This window comes from Hyla sarda, chromosome 5 (assembly GCF_029499605.1).
Source record: "Hyla sarda isolate aHylSar1 chromosome 5, aHylSar1.hap1, whole genome shotgun sequence".
Lineage (NCBI taxonomy): Eukaryota > Metazoa > Chordata > Amphibia > Anura > Hylidae > Hyla > Hyla sarda.
In genome coordinates, this window is record NC_079193.1 from 154,900,749 (window position 1) to 154,923,750 (window position 23,002).

At 42.7% G+C, this 23,002-nt stretch overlaps 1 protein-coding gene across 1 annotated transcript in view; it reads right to left on the bottom strand.

The window, feature by feature from the left end:
• Positions 1-23,002, bottom strand: part of LOC130273542 (epidermal growth factor receptor-like) — a 221,210-nt gene that overhangs the window by 44,561 nt on the left and 153,647 nt on the right. Inside the window, exons 10-14 of the mRNA XM_056520539.1 lie at positions 13,614-13,687; positions 12,967-13,057; positions 11,191-11,387; positions 8,629-8,758; positions 505-598 (exon numbers count right to left, since the gene is read on the bottom strand). Of these exons, the coding sequence (XP_056376514.1) occupies positions 505-598; positions 8,629-8,758; positions 11,191-11,387; positions 12,967-13,057; positions 13,614-13,687 (586 nt within the window). The remainder of the gene's footprint in view (positions 1-504; positions 599-8,628; positions 8,759-11,190; positions 11,388-12,966; positions 13,058-13,613; positions 13,688-23,002) is intronic.

Sequence of the window (23,002 nt, forward strand, 5' to 3'; positions counted from 1 at the left end):
TCACAATTCTGTCTCTGAGCTCTACAGACAGTTCTTACCTCCATATGTCTTAATGTTTGCTCTGATGTACATTGTCACCTGTAAGACCCTGTATAAACAGGGTTGTGTCTATATCAAATCATGTCCAATCAACTTAGTTTACCACAGATGACTCCAGTCAAGGTGTAGAAACCTCTGAGGAGAAATGGGAGGCCCCAAAGATAACGTTCTAGTGTCATAGAAAGAATCGAAAAACATATTCATTCATTTTTTTTCCTTTATAACAAATTTCCAAAAAAAATCTAAAATTCTATTTTCACATTATTATAGGGTATTGAGTACAGAACGATAGGGAAAATCATGAAATTTTTTCGACTTTAGTACAAGGCCTCAACTTAAAATGTTAAAAATATGGAAGGGTCTGAAGACTTTCCCAATCCATTGTAACATGATATATGTGATCCTGGAGGTAATGTGTGGCTGAAACAAATAGATTTGTTGTACACTAGAATATAATATACTTACTGGTCCAATGCAGGTAACTGAATTGTTCATCGGCAGACATTCTGCGTGGCATGAAAAACATTTTTCACCATTTTCAGTATATTCTCTTGGCTCACTGCAAAAAGAAAATGTCATAGGTTTTAGGAATTGAAAAACGGTATATCTATGTATTTAATATTTTTTGCAGCTTTTGTATGTTATTTGTCTGCAAAAACTGCACCAAGCTGACTAAGTGTTAACAAGACCATATTCCAGCGCAGTAGAATCTGTATGCACTATTTAAATAAAGAATTATTATTAAAGGGTAGTTCCCACCATCCTATTTTTTTTTTTCTGTCCCTGCCTATTGCCAATCTATCCCTAACCCCCTCCCTTCTTTTAATTTAAATTTTTACTATATTAAAAATGCTTTTTGTCTGCCTGGCAGTGTGCTCACTACCAGGCAGACTTCCCCAGCAGGCACCACGTCACTGATGCCTGCTGGGGGGGGACTTCCACCCTTAGTTCATCTACACAGGGTGCCTCCAGCTGTGTCTTCACTACAACTCCCAGCTTGCCCTGACATCTATTGGCTGTCAGGGCATGCTGGGAGTTGTAGTATTGAAACAGCTGGAGGCACCCTGTGTAGATAAACTATTAGTTACATGCGGCGCTAGCCCGTCCCCTCCGTCTCCCCCCCCCCCCGCACCATACCCCGTTCCCTCCATCACAACACTCCCCCCTCCATTACACTTACTGCAGAGTCCGGCAGCGGGCGTGCAGGGACAGCGGCGGCGATGAGGCGGAGGCGGCGATGTGCGGGAGGAGTGGCCTCCCAGCCAGTGGCCGGGGAGCCAATGCGCTCGCTCCCTGCCTGTCTGATTGACAGGCAGGGAGCGAGCGCAGGCTGAATGAAAAAGGACCGATGCCCGGCCGCATTGGTCCTTTTTCAGGCGTGACGTCACGCCAGGCTGCAGCCGGCCACTAGGAGGGAGACCCCTAGTGGCCGGTTTTCAAATGTAAATTAAACTATTTTAATAAAAAAAATTTTTATAAAAGTATATCAAAAGCATATCAAAAAATAAAGTTGGTGACAGTCCCCATTTAAATAAAATTTTTTTTTTTATATTGAATGAAAATTGAATGTATTTCTGGACTTTAGAGAAGACAATAAGAATTAAAATACACAAAAATCATAGTCCAGATCTACTATTGCAAAAGAAAAAGTAATTTATATATAATCTACATACTATATATATACACATACACAAATACTTTAAAATGAGTGCAAAAAGTACTATTTTTACAGTGCAAAATATTGGCTCGTAATTACAAGCGATTGGAGCATTATGCATAACTTTGAGATGTTGTTCTGAGAGCAAGGCCTCATTTACACATCAGTATATAAAGCATATACGTACAGTAACACTTAGGCAAGTGTTTCCCAACCAGTGTGCCTGCAGCCGCCAATTCCCAGAATGCTTGGACAGCCAAAGCCTGCACCAATTCTCTCTTGTTCTTTGTGTGAACACGTTTGGGGACATTTATCATTGACTTTACACCAGTTCAATGTTCTAAATATCCCTGCACATTTTGCGCAATTTTCGGTAGAACATCTTTCAAAGTTGTCTACTGTTTGGTGCACCGTACCCCACTTTTTGCAGTGGAGCTGTATTTATTATTTGCGCAAATTTAATGTAGAAGTGTTTTTTTGCGCAAATCCTCCTTTTTTTGCGCAAATCTACACCATCTAATAGGACACCTATAAAAGTGTCAGATGCTAGAGCACAAAGCTTAACCCAATCTCTGCAGTTCATTGCTTTCTATAGTTGAGCAAAATTTATCAAGTCCTGTGTACCTTTTTAGTAACTTTTGAGCAACTTTGCAAACAATACACCAAGCAAATATGGGTAAAATCTTTTCTACCTTACACCAACATTGATGAATGTCCCCCTTCGTGCTTTCTTATGTATCTATGTATTGCTCCACTGGCAATTTCACATTTCATAAACTGGCTGTGCTGGCCACTTAAATATGGAAACATTTAATCTTGCTCAGTATTTATAAGCAATATTTACTTTGGCCTGTGCCCTATCCTATTAAGTTTACCCTAAAAAAAAAAATAGAAAAAAACGGAAGGACAAATACCCAGGAGACCATTATAAATTTGCATAGATATTTTCTGTTGGCAATTGACTTTTAGGAATTTCTTTGTGTTGATGTCTATGCCTTTTGGATTGGTGCGACTGAGTCCTAAAGGATACACTGAGTTGCCCACCTCTACTAGTAGTAGATAAAAAATGATAAAGGGTCACAAATGTAATGATGCGAACAATTAAATCAGCCTGTATGTATTAGCAGAAAGACAGAAAATAAAGCCAATTAAAAACAATAACGTTTGAATATCAGAATCAAAATCGAATATTGAGATTCCCCCGGGAGAAGGCTTGTTGTATCTAGGGACCCAATACATGGATGGTGTCTTCTAGCCAATAAGAATAAAAATTTTTTTTTTTTAATTAATTATCATAATGATGAATTTATTATTAATGATAAAATTGCCCGGTAAAATTAACACATCAATTCTATATGAAAATGATGCCAGAATTTATTGAAGGCATGTTTTATTTATTATATATGATTTTAGTTGTTAGCATAGATGGATGCTAGTTATATTTTCAGAGGATGCAGGAAAAACGTAGGAAGAGATTAGGGATTGTAAGCCCATATGAAACAGAAAACCTGCTGTCCAATTATACTTGTATGCATTTAATAAATCTTGCGATGACACGGAAAGCTAGTTTTCCAGGAAAGCTAAAGGTCTGGCTAAGAAGAAGATTAAAGGCAGTCTTAGGGCGATCGAAAGCGTTCAATTCATTTGGGGCTTTCTGTGTGTTTCGAAAAACAAGGCCCATTTTTCTGTAACTTCATCCAGGTATTACGCAAGTCGATGAGCTAAAATTACTGTTCTAATTACAAAGTGTGCCGAGAAGGTTTTGTGGTGGTCTGAGCGCTATGTCATTAACAAGGGAAATGCAGAATGGAAAAGCCTTTCTTTAGAATAGATCTGGCATCTTGTTGAACTGATATATTAGTGGCTAAAAATACAACGCACAACTGCAAAGATTTATGGCATAAGAGACCTGTCATATGGAGGCAACAGGGTGATCTACGTATGAACTTCAATAAATGTAGGCTTTTGCTATCAAAGGGTATTTATATTAGTGTTTATATTCCTGTAGATTTGCCCTGCTGGGTGCTCCTCTTTGGCTATGTGGCTTATATGTAAAAAACAAACAACAACACTCAATGCAGTATTAGATATGGGTGATAAGAAGGGGCATAGGCTAGTGAAAGGGGAGTAGGGGTGGCTGGGTATGTAAAAAATTGGATATGAATGAAGGTGCCATACACCTTAGCCATTACTCTTTAATGTGTATAGGGATCTCCCAATTCTCCTCCAACAGGTTGTCAGGGGAGAAAATGGTCAGGAATTTTGGATTTCAGTAGATCAAACCTTTATGTGTATAGGAAAATCGGGAGAGATAGCTGTTGGTCGAATGAACCGTTAGATGTCAGATATTGAAAATGTATGGCCACCTTAAAGGAGTACTCCAGGATAGGGAGATAGGCAGATTTACCAGTCAGTGAAGGATAAAGGCTCTTATTCTGGTTTCCCTATAGTCAACTTGTCATGCTGCAGCTCAGCAATCACTGGCCATAGTGACGTTCCACCTCGTCCAGTGATTGCTGGGCTGCAATCTGACATATTGAGCCAGGAAGAAGACGGACTGTTCAGAACCCCACTGATCATTAGAGCATGCCAGGAGAAGGGCAAGCTTTAGTTTTCTTTCCCCAGATTGCAGTGATCTCCATCCACCTGCACTAGACAGCCCCATTATAAGTCTATTGAGGCCATTTTGTACAATTAGACAGAGATTGCAGCAAGCTAAGGAGTGAAGCATTTAAAGGAATTATCCAGTAATAAAATAATAAATAAAATAAAAAACAGAGCTAATTTCTTTCTTTCAATAACTGCTCCCTGTCTCCAGGTTGGGTGTGGTTCTGCAGCTTCTACTGAAGTGAACGAGCCAAGTTGTAAAACCACACACAACCTGGGTATAGACGTGGAACTGTATATTTGAAAGAAATTAGCTCTGTTTTTCTATTCCTGGATAACTACTTTACATGTGAGCTTCTCTTAGCTAGCTAATACTAACAGATGGCGAAGGTTTGAAGAGTCAGACTCTGACTGATCATAACTTTTGAAATGTCTCTGTATTATGTCAGAAGTTTCTAAGTATAGTATTCGCATTGCTTCCCTAAAAGCACAACCCGATAATGTATCATATATGCATTAGTATTTGCTCCATTTAGTGAGCTTACAAAAGAAGCCTGGGTAAATATTCCAGGGAAAATGCTGCAAAAATGCTTGACAAAGAACTGACCGGTTTGTGAATGGGTCCTTGATCAAACGCCTTTTTAGTTATATATGATAAAATCTATTATTTTGCCAGTTTTCCTTCAAGCTTTTTTTTGGTCATGTAAAATATTAAAATGTATAGAATCGTAGTAAACAAAAAGTATTTTGTGAGAAAATCACCACATCATATAATATTCTGTCACTGGCTTCTTACTAACAAACTACAAACTGAAATTTCTAAGTAAATTTTAGTAATGATAATGGAGGGAGATTTATCAAAACCTGTGAAGAAGAAGTGTTGCTGAGTTGCCCATAGCAACCAATCAGATTGCTGCTTTCATTTTGCAGAGGCCTGGTTAAAAATGAAAGAAGCGATCTGATTGGTTGCTATGGGCAACTTTTCCTCTGCACAGGTTTTGATAAATATCCCCCAATGTCCTCAAAACATGTTCAAGTTCAAAATAAGTTTTGAAACAAGTTCAAAATGGCACATACGGTGCACAGTGCAGGTGGTAAAAATGCAGCATAAATGAAGTGTGAAAATAGCCTTCCATGATAAAAATGGGGCCCTGAATGCAACATGACATACGTGCTGTGCGTAGGCCACTGTTTCCCAACCAGGGGGCCTCCAGATGTTGCAAAACTACAACTCCCAGCATGCCTGGACAGCCTTTGGCTGTCCAGGCATGCTGGGAGTTGTAGTTTTGCACCACCTGGAGGCACCCTGGTTGGGAAACACTGGCGTAGGCTATAGTTTGCAGGGTCATCAATATACAGTATACATACGGTATGTAAGAAGCCCACTTGTCACAAAACATAGGGTCGCTGATGGTCACTCCTGCTATAGAATTTACCACAGGGTATGACCTCTAAATACCATAAGGAGTCACATGTTTTGCTGTACACTGGTTTGTACTTTTTTAAAGTGTTTGTATAGTTCACTAGGGTTCACTGCACCTTATTACTTTAACTACTTTTACTCTACTTTGCATTTGTGGCTTCTATACAGTAGCTCTCTAAACTGTCGCCATCACATCTTGCAAAACTACAACTCTCAGCATGTCCAGACAGCCGTTTGCTGTCTGGATATGCTTAGAGTTGTAGTTTTGCTAGATCTGAATGGAAACAGTTTAGAGAGCAATGTGCAGTGGTATCCAAATTGTGGCTCTCCAGATGTTGTAAAACTACAACTCCTAGCATGCCCAGACTAGCAATAGCTGAAGGTCAACAATTTAGAGACCACTGCCCTAAGGGTATGGCCACACATCGTGGAAATGTACTGTACATTTTAGCGCAGATTTACAGAGATCAGGAAAAGCTGAGTACAAGAGAGTGGGGGGGGGGGAGGGTTGCAGAAAAGCTGAGTACATGAGAATGGAGGGGTTGCAGAGAACTGTGTCCAGGCAGCAAGGGAAAAGCCTCGGGAAGAGCTGGGAAAAGGGATAAGCTGAGTACATGAGAGTGGTAGCTGAGTACATGAGTGTAGAGAACTGTGTCCAGGCAGCAAGGGAAAAGCTTTGGGAAAAGCACAGAGATCAGGAAAAGCTCTCTCTATGAGAGTGGAGAGATCGGGACAGAGAAGCGGAGAACAGGGATGTTGAAAACTGTGTCCCCGCTGCTGCTACTCACTCTTGCGGCTGCTGTAAAACTGTGAACCCGATCCCCTCGGCTTTCATCAACCTGGGGGATGTAGAAATGTGTGTCCTTGCTGCTAGCTCTCTCCATCCCGATCCCTGCTGCGGGGATGTAGAAATGTGTGTCTTGGGGTGCAGAGGCAGGGGAGACTGCTATCCATCACCACTCTCCCCTGCCTCTGATTACTGCTTCTTCAAATCAGTGTAACTGTACCTGTACCTCACTGTTTCCACAAAGATTTTCTACATCCCCGAGGCAGGGGAGAGCGGTAATCTCGCTCTCCCCTGCCTCTGCACGGGGGGACACCATCATGGGGAAGCAGTGAGGCACGGGTACACTGATTTGAAGAAGTGATAATCAGAGGCAAGTGAGAGTGGTGATGGATAGCAGTCTCCCCTGCCTCTGCACCCCAAGAAAACATTTCTACATCCCCGCTGCAGGGATCGGAATGGAGAGAGCTAGCAGCGGGGACACACATTTCTACATCCCCGCCGCAGGGATCGGAATGGAGAGAGCTAGCAGCGGGGACACACATTTCTACATCCCCGCCGCAGGGATCGGAATGGAGAGAGCTAGCAGCGGGGACACGCATTTCTACATCCCCGCCACAGGGATCGGGATGGAGAGAGCTAGCAGCGGGGACACACATTTCTACATCCCGGCCGCAGGGATCGGGATGGAGAGAGCTAGCAGCGGGGACACACATTTCTACATCCCCGCCGCAGGGATCGGGATGGAGAGAGCTAGCAGCGGGGACACACATTTCTACATCCCCGCTGCAGGGATCGGGATGGAGAGAGCTAGCAGCGGGGACACACATTTCTACATCCCCGCTGCAGGGATCGGGTTGGAGAGAGCTAGCAGCGGGGACACACATTTCTACATCCCCGCCGCAGGGATCGGGATGGAGAGAGCTAGCAGCGGGGACACACATTTCTACATCCCCCAGGCTGTTGAAAGCCGAGGGGATCGGGTTCACAGTTTTACAGCAGTCTCGAGAGCGAGCTGCAGCAGCAGAGACACAGTTTTCAACATCCCTGTTCTCCACTCCCGATCTCTCTGCTCTCATAGCGAGGATACAGGTTGCTGGTTGATCCTGCTGTGAGAGCGCAGAGATCAAGGTGTAGTGAAATGTGTCCAGGGAGCTGGTGCCAAATACTGAGCCGAGCGAGGCTGCACACCTCTCAACAACCAATAATATGGGGCGTGTGTGCGCGTCTCAGCCAACCACAGTGGCTTTGCTGACTCAGCATTTATCATCAGCTGCTTGAACACATTTCTCTTCAGGGACCAGTTTTCTTCACTACACCTTACACCAGCACTTCTGTCCCCCTGCACTCCTGTTATTGAAGTGACTGACTCCCCTGCACACCTGTGACTGAGCCCCCCTGCATTTAAGTGACTGACCCCTGCACACCTGTAACTAAGGTGTCTGACCCCCCAGCACTAGGCTGTGACTGACCCCCGTGCTCTCCTGTGACTGAAGTGACTGCCCCCCCCCCACTCTGCACTCCTGTGACTGAAGTGACTGACCCTCTTGCACCCCTGTGACTGAGGTGACTACCCCCCCTGCACTCATGTGACTAAAATGACTGACTCCCCCTGCACTCCTGTGACTGAAGTGACTGACCCCCTGCACTCCTGTGACTGAAGTGACTGACCCCCCTGCACTCCTGTGACTGAAGTGACTGACCCCCCCCCCACTCTGCACTCCTGTGACTGACCCCCTGCACTCCAGTGACTAAAGTAACACCCCTGATGGAACACATTATTAAATGAAAAAGTACTGCTGCCTATCTACATATTTTACTTCCGTTTTTTTATTTGGATTTTACAATATGTAAATGCAGCTTTAAAACACAGTGAAAAATTGTGCTTTTTTTCATATGTCTGATTGCTGTATATTAGTAAACTGCAACCTCAACTGTACTATAAAGTAAAGTGAATAGAAATAAACAAACAAAAAAGATAATGAAATGCATATTTGGAATTTCTGTATATGGTGTGAATGTAGCCTAAAGGAATTTAGAAATAAGTGCACTGAATCGCGCACACATGAAGAAAAATCTATTAAGGAAAATAAATGACTTGTTTAAAGACATAGTTACCCTGAAAGAATATTGCAGGATGCTACACATTCTTTTCCACGCTTAAATGACTGACAGGAAAGACACAGCGAGGGTCCAGGTCCCCAACAACCATTAGAACATAAAGGATCACAGGTCTTGTTATCAGCAACTGCAAAATAAATAATGCAATGTTTTCAGACAAGACGATTATATATATATATATATATATATATATATATATATATATATATATATATATAGAAGAAGATATAGCGAAAAGTAGCACACCTTATAGAAAATATCTCTGGTGCAAGCAACCAAATGGACCCTGGTCCCTGGTCCCCAATGTAGAAGGCAAAAAGCGGCTGCAGCACACAAAATAAGTGAAAAAATGGTGGTAGCTTTAATCCATTATAAATACAGATGCAACGTTTCAGCTGCCGGTGCAGCCTTTATCAAGCATGATGCTTGATAAAGGCTGCACCGGCAGCTGAAACGTTGCATCTGTATTTATAATGGATTAAAGCTACCACCATTTTTTCACTTATTTTGTGTGCTGCAGCCGCTTTTTGCCTTCTATATATATATATATATATATATATATATATGTATATATATATATATATATATATATATTATTTTTTTATTTACATATAGACAAACATTGATGTTTCTTATAGCAATGTCTGTATATCTGGTAACATGAATCTACTGTATATGATCTTCATTGAACTGTAAATTAATATGGATTAAATGGATTGTCTAGATTTCTATGATCTATATAAAACCATGGTCTCTAGCCTCCTGCCTGTGGATTATGGAACACATGCCTGGATCATCCACTAGAATGTGTACTGTACAAGAACCTAGTGAGAATATGCAGGGAATGCTTACAGGCTGCACACAAGGTAAACACTGGGTCCCTGACAAATTATGGGGATATTTATGGCCCTGTGCAGGCGTTCTCTTCCTTTGGTAAATATGCTGGTCAGATAACACCCCATATAATACAGCCCTACATAATGGTAGAGGTTCACCTTTCTATATATGTAACATCTCTCCATTCTGCAGACTGTTAAATAACCTTTTTGGAAGATTTTAGCGCCTATTGGGCAGGGGCCTCGCTCCCTCTGTATCTGTCTTTCATCTACTCAATTCATGTTTATTGCTCATGTTTTTGTGATATATTATGTATTTCAAGCCTTTATCATATGTATGTGCTTTAAACATAAATATTAGTAATTATAATAAAATAACAAATCTTGAGAAAGTTGTAAAGGGATGCTAAGGAGCAAGTAAGAAGCACCAACAATTTTAAATGGCATACAGCAAGAATGAGGCTAGGAATAGATTCAAGGGAATTGGTGTAATGTCCCAGTACATGATATTCTCCTATACAGTACTTAGGCCCTGTCAGGTTGAGTCCCTCATTGTCCTAGGGGCTATCCTGCAGCGTCTCCCCCATAGTAGTAAGTTTAATGTTGTGTATAGTGTTGTGAATATAGTACATGTTATGTATAGATATATAAAGTATAAAGGACCTTTAAGGACCTTTGGAGGAAATCACATATTATGTTCACATGATGTGTTATGTTACCCAGAGAGCACCAGTTGACCACCTGACCTACAGATTGGCCTTCTGGCTCAGCCCCCTTTATAAGAGGGGGAGCCATTACAATCTCTCTCTTACACCATCACTCCTGCTGAGGACATGAAAGCACAGACTCACAGATCCTGTGTCCAGTACACCTGGAGGCCATAAAGCCTACACACCAGCCACATTGTCAGTAAGTCATCTCATCTATGTCTGCTGTCTCTACCAAAGTCAAGTCACTAGTCAAGTCAATTATAGTCAGAGTGGCTGTATTGAAGTCTGACCCAAAAGTACTGCAAGTCCCAGCAAATTGCATGGCCCTTTCCGTGTTACTGGTCAACTCTCTGGGATTCTGGCCTAGCTGTAAAGACTTTAACAACTGTCTAACCTCAGTAAAGCTACCGTTAACCCTTACCTGGTCTTGGACTATTATTGCCCACCTAACCTTGGGATAGCTATTGGGTGGTTACGGGAAAAACCACTCTGGTGTCACGAACATTAGGGGTTAATAACACCTTGCCCCTGGGCTATACCATCTGTCCCATCCACCTACACCCTTCACACCCCGTGGTCACACCACAACTTTGGCGTCACCACATTGTCATTAAAACTTTTTTTCCTTTATCACTGAGCAAAAAATAGTGTTTTTTTTGGACTTGGTATCATTTCTTGCCCTATAGCTATTATGAACACTACATGCTCAAAAGAATACAAGTAGGAGCATATTTATTTATCATATACCATCTGTGTGAACACACGGCTATATTAACTGTTACATAACAGATAGTAATTTTCGTTTTCTACCACTTTTGTGCACTATTATTTGTTGTTTTTCCATCCATTTTAATCATTTCTAATAAAAGCTATGTTTTAACAAGGCGCCTCTGTCCAAGATTGGACATTAGTTTTTTCCTATCATCTATTGCCGAGAGGTTTAGTGTTTATTAGGGGCATATGTATGGCCTGATACTTCTTACATACATTTAATTATTCAAAAGAATACTTACCACATTCCTCATGTTTTCTATTGTCCTTGATTATTTGTCCTTGCTTCGTTCTAATTAAACTTGTCCAGTTCATTGTATCAAGATAGCAGAGATCTTTATTATTTTTAAAGATAATGTCGCCATCACTCACTTCCTTGAGAGATCGGAATCCCAAATATGGTACCTTTAGACCTATTATACCAAGTGAATATCTTCCACTATAATATAAATAAAAAAAGTGTTTTTTTTTTATTTTTTATTAGGGAGTCTTAAAATGTCATGAAAGGAAATCATACTTGTTCAAAAATAACTATAATGTATTTCCTGTCATTTTTTTTAAATACAACAATAGTACAAATTCTTGATAGTTGTAGACACAAAAGGTGGCACAATAAACGTAATAATTCTAAAACAGCTTTAAAAGCACAAGATGTTTGGCATACATGATGGCACAAAAACATAAATGCTACTAAACACAACTAAACAGTGTTCTTTCTTAGTGGTTATTCACTAGGGCCAACTGGCATGGTATGGGCATCAGTGATAAGAGTGTCTGGATACCATGGCAACTGGGTTCCATTTGATCCTGACAGCCTATTTAAGCAGGCAAGGTCCTCCAATCTGTTGCCTGAGTGCAAACATAGCACAACTGGGTTCTCGTGTAATTTTGTCTTTATTGTAAATCCCCACAATTCTGGTACTTCCTGGTTCCATCTAAAGCCTTTTACTTTTTCTTGGGGTAGGTGATACTGGTTTTATACCTTGCCTGTTACTAGATGCTGATCCTGGTAATTTCTGGTTACACCCCTGGCCTGCTCCTGTTCACTGCTTTTGGTATCACCTGGTTCTGACCCTGGCCTGTCTTTACACCTAGTTGCTGGTATCTCCTAGTTCAGTTCCTGGTTTGTACATAGCCTGTTCTCCTGGTTTCACCTCTTAGTCTGTTCTCCATGATTCTGAATCCAACTCTTAGCTTGTACAGGGACTCCGTCTTCCTGTCCTTTATCCATGTTCCAGTGCAGTGATCATATTCCAGTCCAGTGTCCATGATCTTATTCCACACTCACTGTGTTCCTGCCCTAATACAACATTTCTGTCTTTTGACCCTCTGTCCTGTCAGTGCAGTGATCATATTCCAGTCCAGTGTCCATGATCTTATTCCACACTCACTGTGTTCCTGCCCTAATACAACATTTCTGTCTTGTGACCCTCTGTCCTGTCAGTGCAGTGATCATATTCCAGTCCAGTGTCCATGATCTTATTCCACACTCACTGTGTTCCTGCCCTAATACAACATTTCTGTCTTGTGACCCTCTGTCCTGTCAGTGCAGTGATCATATTCCAGTCCAGTGTCCATGATCTTATTCCACACTCACTGTGTTCCTGCCCTATTACAACATTTCTGTCCTGTAATAGTCCCTCTGTCCTGTCACAGCTGCTGTGTCCACCTTGTAACTACTCGAGGGAAACAAGATGTGAGGACCTTCCTGCAGCCAACAAAGTCTGTACCTCCTTGCAGAGATTAAGGGTGAAAACCACATATCCCTTAGATTCTGCAACCCAGTATAGCCAGCCCAAAACCAGTTGCAGCCCAAGGATCCCCACAAAGTATAACACATATTTTTTATGAATTGCACAGATCAGATTAAAACAACATTTTTAACCTGAACTAGTCTTATAAAACCTACTTTGCTAACTACCTGATGCTGCTTTTCAAGATTTGTTGAGAAGTAGTAGATGTACGGCCATGGCTTTCTTTCTAAATTTGAGGTGAATATTAAACTCAGATGTACTTACTGTTGTTTAGTTCTGCCTCTGATTATTTCAAGATTTTCAAAAATACTCAGATCAGTGAAGTTTTCCGGCCACCACTGTATCATTAAAAAACCTAAAGAACAATAAAGGGCAATGTATATTAGTACTTTCCTGTAAACATTTCTTGAAACTTTTACGATCTTTGCTTTAATTCATTCATTCAGTAGAAACCTTTCATCTCTATTCCAGTGGATATAAATCAGTCCTACCCATTGGAGGATCTCGCAGGTGTTAAGAAAACAGTGATCAATTGATAAGGAAAAGCCCTGAGCCTTCTCCAACATCCTTGAGAACACCACAACCGATTCTCCTGTGATAGACTTTTAAACTCCCCAATATCCTGTGTATATTGACCCTCTTCTTTGAGAGGACCATCTTTCTAAAAGGTCATTTTTACATCAGCATTGGTTGGTTGTTTCATAGAAGTCCTGTATTATTGTTTTTTGGTACTACTTGTAAATAGAGTTGGCTTTTAAGAATATACAGTATGCCATGGGTGTCACCACTGAATTTGCAGAAAGCTAGGTTTTAGGATAAAACACAGCATATAAGATTCCACTGCTAAAATGGAATTTAAAAATACACGTTGATAAGTAATAAAATATTTAGAATCAAAATGTCTAACTAACCTGATATTTCTCGAATTGATTTAAGATGGTGCAATTTTTCAGGCTCCATTTTTGTTGTGTTGGTATAAGGATCACTAAAGAAAAAAATGGGTTTGGATTTAGTTAGTGCAAGCATTTAATGTGCAACATACTCAGATAACACAGTCATGGCCATAAATGTTGGCACCCCTGAAAATTTTCAAGAAAATGAAGTATTTATCACAGAAAAGGATTGCAGTAACACATGTTTTGCTATGCACATGTTTATTCCCTTTGTGTGTATTAGAACTATACCATAAAAGGGAGGGAAAAAATGCAAATTGGACATAATGTCACAGCAAACTCCAAAAATGGTCTGGACCCTTAACTTAATACAGTGGTCCCTCAACATACGATGGTAATTTGTTCCGAACGAGCCATTGTTTTTCGAATCCATCGTATGTTGAGGGATTCATGCAATGTAAAGTATAGGAAGCTGTACTCACCTGTCACCGCCGCTCGCGATGGTGTCCCCGCTACTCCCGATGGTGACCCCGGGCCTCCACTGGGCTCTCCTGGTCTTCTCCGGTCCTCTGCTGTCTTCTCCGGTCCTCTGCTGTCTTCCACAAGGCCTTACTGGGCCTGTGCAGCGACGTCATTACGCCGCTGCATACGTCATTCCTATTAGACAGCGTGCGCAGCAGCGTATTGACGTCATCGGAGAGGGCCGAGAAGACACCGGAAGACCAGCGCTGGACCCAGAGGGCACCCCGAAGCATCGTGGAGGGGTAAGTAATACTTACCGCAACACACGGGGAACATTAACCCCTTAAGGACCCAGCTCAAATATACCTTAAGGACCCGGCCATTTTTTGAACATCTGACCACTGTCACTTCAAGCATTAATAACTCTGGGATGCTTTTACCTTTCATTCTGATTCCGAGATTGTTTTTTCATGACATATTCTACTTTATGTTAGTGGTAAAATTTTGTCGATACTTGCATCATTTCTTGCTGAAAAATTCCAAAATTTGATGAAAAAATAGAAAATTTTGCTTTTTTTTTTACTTTGAAGCTCTCTGCTTATAAGGAAAATGGATATTCCAAATAAATTATACATTGATTCACATATACAATATGTCTACTTTATGTTTGCATCATAAAATTGACGTGTTTTTACTTTTGGAAGACATCAGAGGGCTTCAAAGTTCAGCAGCAATTTTCAAATTTTTCACAAAATCGGAATTTTTCAGGGACCAGTTCAGTTTTGAAGTGGATTTGAAGGGCCTTCATATTAGAAATACCCCACAAATGACCCCATTATAAAAACTGCACCCCTCAAAGTATTCAAAATGACACTCAGTAAGTGTGTTAACCCTTTAGGTGTTTCACAGGAATAGCAGCAAAGTGAAGGAGAAAATTCAAAATCTTCATTTTTTACACTCGCATGTTCTTGTAGACCCAGTTTTGGAATTTTTACAAGGGGTAATAGATGAAAAATCCCCCCCAAAATTTGTAACCCAATTTCTCTCAAGTAAGGAAATACCTCATATGTGTATGTCAAGTGTATGTCGTGTGCACTAGAGGGCTCAGAAGGGAAGGAGCAACAATGGGATTTTGAAGAGGGAATTTTGCTGAAATGGTTTTTGGGGGGCATGTCACATTTAGGAAGCCCCTATGGTGCCAGAACAGCTGAAAACCCAGACATGGCATACCATTTTGGAAACTAGACCCCTCAAGGCACGTAACAAGGGGTCCAGTGAGCCTTAACGCCCCACAGGTGTTTGACGACTTTTTGTTAAAGTCGGATGTGTAAATGAAAAAAAGTTTTTTTCACTAAAGTGCAGTTTTTCCCCCAAATTTACCATTTTTACAAAGGGTAATGGGAGAAAATGCCCCCCCAAATTTGTAACCCCATCTCTTCTGAGTATGGAAATACCCCATGTTTGGACGTAAAATGCTTTGCAGGCGAACTACAATGCTCAGAAGAGAAGGAGTCACATTTGGCTTTTTGAAAGCAACTTTTGCTGAAATGTTTTTTTGGGGGCATGTCGCATTTAGGAAGCCCCTGTGGTGCCAGAACAGCAAAAAATATCCACATGGCATACTATTTTGGAAACTACACCCCTCAAGGAACGTAACAAGGGGTCCGCTGAGCCTTAACACCCCACAGGTGTTTGACGACTTTTCGTTAAAGTTGGATGTGTAAATGAAAAAAATATTTTTTTTTACTAAAATGCAGATTTTCCCATAAATTTTAAATTTTTACAAGGGGTAATAGGAGAAAATGACCCCCAAAATTTGTAACCCCCTTTCTTCTGAGTATGGAAATACCCCATGTTAGGACTTAAAATGCTCTGCTGGCGAACTACAATGCTCAGAAGAGGAGGAGCGCCATTGAGCTTTTGGAAAGAGAATTAGTTTGGAATGGTAGTCAGGGGCCATGTGCGTTTACAAAGCCCCCCGTGGTGCCAGAACAGTGGACCCCCCCACATGTGACCCCATTTTGGAAACGACACCCCTCACAGAATTTAATAAGGGGTGCAGTGAGTATTTACACCCCACAGATCTTTGGAACAGTGGGCTGTGCAAATGAAAAATTTAATTTTTACATTTTTACGGACCACTGTTCCAAAAATCTGTCAGACACCTGTGGGGCGTAAATTCTCAATGTACCCCTTATTACATTACGTGAGGGGTGTAGTTTCCAAAATGGGGTCACATGTGTCGGGGGTCCATTGTTCTGGCACTATTGGGGCTTTGTAAACACATGTGGCCTTCAATTCCGGACAAATTTTCTCTACAAAATCCCTCCTTCTCTTCTGAGCATTGTAGTTCGCCCGCAGAGCACTTTAAATTCACATGTGGGGTATGTTCTTACTCAGAAGAGATGGGGTTACAAATTTGGGGGGGCTTTTTTCCTATTTTCCCTTAAGAAAATGAAAAATTTAGGGTAACACCAGCATTTTAGTGAAAAAATATAATATTTTTCATTTTCCCATCCAACTTTAATGAAAATTCGTCAAACACCTGTGGGGTGTTCAGGCTCACTATACCCCTTGTCACGTTCGGTGAAGGCTGTAGTTTCCAAAATGGGGTCACATGTGGGTATTTTTTTTTTTTTTTTTGCATTTGTCAGAACCGCTGTAAAATCAGCCACCCCTGTGCAAATCACCAATTTAGGCCTCAAATGTACATGGTGCGCTCTCACTCCTGAGCCTTGTTGTGTGCCCGCAGAGCATTTTACGCCCACATCTGGGGTATTTCCGTACTCAGGAGAAATTGCGTTACAAATTTTGGGGGTCTTTTTTCCCTTTTACCGCTTGTGGAAATAAAAAGTATGGGGCAACACCAGCATGTTAGTGTAAAATTTTTTATTTTTTTACACTAACAGGCTGGTGTAGCCCCCAACTTTTCCTTTTCACAAGCAGTAAAAGGAAAAAAGACCCCCAAAATTTGTAGTGCAATTTCTCGCGAGTATGGCGATACCCCATATATGGCCCTAAACTGTTTCCTTGAAATACGACAGGGCTCCGAAGTAAGAGAGCACCATGCGCATTTGAGGACTAAATTAGGGATTGCATAGGGGTGGACATAGGGGTATTCTATGCCAGTGATTCCCAAACAGGGTGCCTCCAGCTGTTGCTAAACTCCCAGCATGCCTGGACAGTCAGTGGCTGTCCAGAAATGCTGGGAGTTGTTGTTTTGCAACAGCTGGAGGCTCCGTTTTGGAAACCCTGCCGTACAAGACGTTTTAAATTGTTTATTGGGGGGGGGGGAGAACAGTGTAAGGGGGTGTATATGTAGTGTTTTACCCTTTATGATGTGTTAGTGTAGTGTAGTGTTTTTAGGGTACATTCACACTGGCGTGTTACGGTGAATTTCCCACTAGGAGTTTGCGCTAGCAGCCCAAACTTGAAGCAGGAAATTTACTGTAAACCTGCCTGTGTGAATGTACCCTGTACGTTCACATGGGGGGGAAAACCTCCAGCTGTTTCAAAACTACAACTCCCAGCATGTACTGACAGACCGTGCGTGCTGGGAGTTGTACTTTTGCAACAGCTGGAGGCACACTGATTGGAAAACCTTCAGTTAGGTTCTGTTACCTAACTCAATATTTTCCAACCAGTGTGCCTCCAGCTGTTGCAAAACTACAACTCCCAGCATGTACTAATCACTGAAGGGCATGCTGGGAGATGTAGTTATGCAACAGCTGGAGGTACCCAACTACAACTCCCAGCATGCCGAGACAGCTTTCTGGGAATTGCAGTTTTGCAACATCTGGTGAGCTACAGTTTTTAGACCACTGCACAGTGATCTCCAAACTGTGGACCTCCAGATGTTGCAAAACTACAACTCCCAACATGCCCAGACAACAAACAGCTATATGGGCATGCTAGGAGTTGTAGTTTTGCAACATCTGGGGGGATATAGTTTAGAGACCACTGTATAGTGGTCTCAAACTGCAGCCCTCCAGCATGAACTGCAGCCCTGCAGCCCTCCAGCTGGAAGCATATTCCAGCATGCCCAAACAGCTGTCTGGGCATGCTGGGAGTTGTAGTTTTGCAACATCTGGAGGGCTACAGTTAGGGACCACGGTCTCAGACTGTAGCCCTCCAGATCAACTTACCGACTCCGTAGAATCCCGGGAGCCGTCCTCTTCAGACGCACGTGACGCCGCCCGCCGATCAACGTGGCCGCAGCCTCCGGACGGGTAAGTGGACGTCGGCACCCGGTCCCCTTCGGTTCCCCGTTCTGCCCCGCCTATTGTGGGTGGGCAGGACGGGGAAAACGAAAGTTAACCCTCCCGCCCCCGGTCTGCTATTGGTCGTCGCCTCTGACGATCAATAGCAGACCAATAGCAGGGATAGGAGGGGTGGCAACCCTGCCACCTCACTCCTATGCCTACAGGGGGATCGTGGGTGTCTTAGACAACCGCAATCCCCCTTCTATTCCGGGTCACAATAGACCCGTATGACCCGGAATAGGCGCAAATCGCAAGTGCGAATTCACTTGCGATTTGCGCCGATCGCCGACGTGGGGGGGGGGGGGGGTCTGATGACCCCCCTGGGCATTTGCACTGGGTGCCTGCTGATTGATATCAGTAGTCACCCCGGCCGCAGCTTAAGCATTTTGCGCTGCCGGATAGCACTTAATGCGATGGCCCCAAAATAAAAAAGCATTGTATGTCGATGCTGACATCGACATGCGATGGCCTCTGAGAGGCCATCGTATGTCGATTTGATCATATGTCAGGGCCATCGTAGGTCGGGGGGTCAATGTATTTGGTTGCACACCCTTTGGAAAAAATAGCTGAAATCAGTCGCTTCCAATATCCATCAATAAGCTTCTTACACCTCTCAGCCGGAATGTTGGACCACTCTTCCTTTGCAAACTGCTCCAGGTCTCTCTTATTGGAAGGCGCCTTTTCCCAACAACAATTTTACTTTCAATATTTTTTTTATTGAATTTTACCATAGTAGAAAAACATAAACATGTATAAAGGACAGATGCAGCTGTCAACTTATTATCTTATGTTATCTTATGAAAACAAACACAGCGAACAGTTATTCCCAACAACAATTTTAAGATCTCTCCACAGGTGTTCAATGGGATTTAGATCTGGACTCATTCCTGGCCACATCAGAACTCTCCAGCGCTTTGTTGCCATCCATTTCCGGGGGCTTTTTGATGTATGTTTGGGGTCATTGTCCTGCTGGAAGACTCAAGATCTTGAACGCAAACCCAGCTTTCTGACACTGGGCTATACAGTGTGATCCCAAAATCCATTGGTAATCCTCAGATTTCATGATGCCTTGCACATATTTAAGGCACCCAGAGCCAGAGGCAGCAAAACTGCCCCAAAACATCATTGAACCTCCACCATATTTCACTGTAGGTACTGTGTTCTTTTCTTAGTAGGCCTCATTCCGTTTTTGGTAAACAGTAGAATGATGTGCTTTTCCAAAAAGCTCTATCTTGGTCTAATCTTTCCACAAGAGGGATTTTGGCTTACTCAAGTTCAGATTGGCAAAATGTAGTCTTGCTTTTTTATGTCTCTGTGTCAGCAGTGGGGTCCTCCTGGGTCTCCTGCCATAGTGTTTCATTTCATTTAAATGTCAATGGATAGTTCGCGCTGACACTGATGCTCCCTGAGCCTGCAGGACAGTTTGAATATCTTTGGAACTTGTTTGGGGCTGCTTATCCACCATCTGGACTATCCTGCGTTGACACCTTTCATCAATTTTTCTCTTCCGTCCACGCACAGGGAGATTAGCTACATTGTCATGGGTTGAAAACTTCTTGATTAATGTTGCGCACTGTGGACAAAGGCAAATCTAGATCTCTGGAGATGGACTTGTAACATTGAGATTGCTGATATTTTTCGGCAATTTTGGTTCTCATGTCCTCAGACAGTTCTCGTCTCCTCTTTCTGTTGTCCATGCTTAGTGTGGCACACACAGACTCACAATGCAAAGTCTAAGTGAACTTCTCTCCTTTTTATCTGCTTTCAGGTGGGATTTTTATATTGCCCACACCTGTTAGTTGAAACAATCTTATTTTTCCACAATTTTGAAAGGGTGTCAATAATTTTGTCCAGCCCATTTTTGAAGTTTGGTGTGACATTATGTCCCATTTGCTTTTTTTCCTCCCTTTTTTGGTTTAGTTCCAATACACACAAATGGAATAAACGTGTATAGTAAAACATGTGTTACTGCAATCCTTTTCTGTGACAAATACTTCATTTTCTAGAAACATTTCAGGGGTGCCAACATTTACGGCCATGATTGTATGTACTGAAGTCCTGTGATGTTAAAAATGAATATACACATATTGTATGTAGCTCTGCCTCTAAAGAACCAGTTATTTATTTATTTTTTAAAGCAGTGAAAATGGACAGATTATAGTACACATTTATATACAGCTGTAATCGAAATACCTCCAAAAATTATGCCGTACATTGCCTAAACAATAGGACCATACAGAACCATTCAGTGCTGATCTAATGCTGCCATAGATACCTATATAACAGTGCTATAAAATGCCTGTATGTATGTATGCATGTATATATATACACACACACAGTGGGGCAAAAAAGTATTTAGTCAGCCACCAATTGTGCAAGTTCTCCCACTTAAAAAGATAAGAGAGGCCTGTAATTTCATCATAGGTATACCTCAACTATGACAGACATAATGAGAAAAAAAATCCATAAAATCACATTGTCTGAATTTTAAGGAATTTAGTTGCAAATGATGATGGAAAATAAGTATTTGGTCAATAACAAAAGTTCATCTCAATACTTTGTTATATACCCTTTGTTGGCAATGACAGAGGTCAAATGTTTTCTGTAAATCTTCACAAGGTTTTCAGACACTGTTTGCTGGTATTTTGGCCCATTCGTCCATGCAGATCTCCTCTAAAGCAGTGATGTTTTGGGGCTGTCGCTGGGCAACACGGACTTTCAACTCCCTTCTTAGGTTTTCTATGGGTTTGAGATCTGGAGACTGGCTAGGCCACTCAATAAATAATGAGCGGGGGGGGGGGAATAATGAGCAGGGGGGGAGATGATGAGCAGAGGGATAATTATGAGCAGGGGAGAATGATGAGCAGGGGGAGAATGATGAGCAGGGGGGAGAATGATGAGCAGGGGGGAGAATGATGAGCAGGGGAGAGAATGATGAGCAGGGGGAGAATGATGAGCAGGGGGGAGAATGATGAGCAGGGGGGAGAATGATGAGCAGGGGGGAGAATGATGAGCAGGGAGGGAAATTATGAGCAGGGAGGGGAATGATGAGCAGGGGGAGAAGGATGAGCAGGGGGAAAATGATGAGCAGGGGGAAAATGATGAGCAGGAGAAGAATGATGAGCAGGAGAAGAATGATGAGCAGGGGGAGAATGATGAGCACTGCAGGGGGAGAATGATGAGCAGGGGGAGAATGATGAGCAGGGGGGAATAATGAGCAGGGGGGAATGATGAGCAGAGGGGGAATGATGAGCAGGGGGGGAATGATGAGCAGAGGGGGAATGATGAGCAGGGGGGAGAATGATGAGCAGGGGGGAGAATGATGAGCAGGGGGGAGAATGATGAGCAGGGGGGAGAATGATGAGCAGGGGGGAGAATGATGAGCAGGGGGGAGAATGATGAGCAGGGGGGAATGATGAGCAGGGGGGAATGATGGGCAGGGGGGAATGATGAGCAGGGGGGAATGATGAGCAGGGGGGAATGATGAGCAGGGGGGAATGATGAGCAGAGGGGGAATGATGAGCAGGGGGAATGATGAGCAGGGGGGGAATGATGAGCAGGGGGAATGATGAGCAGGGGGGGAATGATGAGCAGGGGGGGAATGATGAGCAGGGGGAATGATGAGCAGGGGGAATGATGAGCAGGGGGAATGATGAGCAGGGGGAATTATGAGCAGGGGGAATGATGAGCAGGGGGGAGAATGATGAGCAGGGGGAGAATGATGAGCAGGGGGGAATGATGAGCAGGGAGGGGAATGATGAGCAGGGGGGAATGATGAGCAGGGGGGGAATGATGAGCAGGGGGGGAATGATGAGCAGGGGAAATGATGAGCAGGGGAAATGATGAGCAGGGGGGAGAATGATGAGCAGGGGGGAGAATGATGAGCAGGGGGGGGATGATGAGCAGGGAGGGGAATGATGATCAGGGGGGGAATGATGAGCAGGGAGGGGAATGATGAGCAGGGGAAGGAATGATGAGCAGGGGGGGAATGATGAGCAGGGGGGGATGATGAACAGGAGGGGGAATGATGAGCAGGGGGGGATGATGAACAGGAGGGGGAATGATGAGCAGGGGGGAATGATGAGCAGGGGGGAATGGTGAGCATAGGGAGAATGGTGTGCTGGCGGGGAATGATGTGCTGGCGGGGAATGATGTGCTGGGGGGGAATGATGAGGCAGGGGGAATCACAGGGGAAAGGAGGCACACAGGGGATTGGGGGGAAGGTAAATGTGGCTGATAAAACGGGAGGAATGATGTGGCACTGGATGGGGGGACCAAACTGAGGAGCAGGGGGAATCAAAGTTTGGAGGATGGTGAGGCATATAGTTCAGAGATTCCAAGTTATTTATTTTACATTTATTTTTTCCCCCTCACATTTCCCTATGAAAATGAGGGTGCGTGTTATACGCCAGTGCGTGTTATGTGCCAATAAATATGGTACTCATTTTCCACTATAATTTGCAAATTAATTCTTTAAAAATCAGACAATGTGATTTTATGGATTTTTTTCTCATTATGTCTCTCATAGTTGAGGTATACCTATGATGAAAATTACAGGCCTCTCATCTTTTTAAGTGGGAGAACTTGCACAATTGGTGGCTGACTAAATACTTTTTTGCCCAATGTATATATATATATATATATATATATATATATATATATATATATATACACATATATATA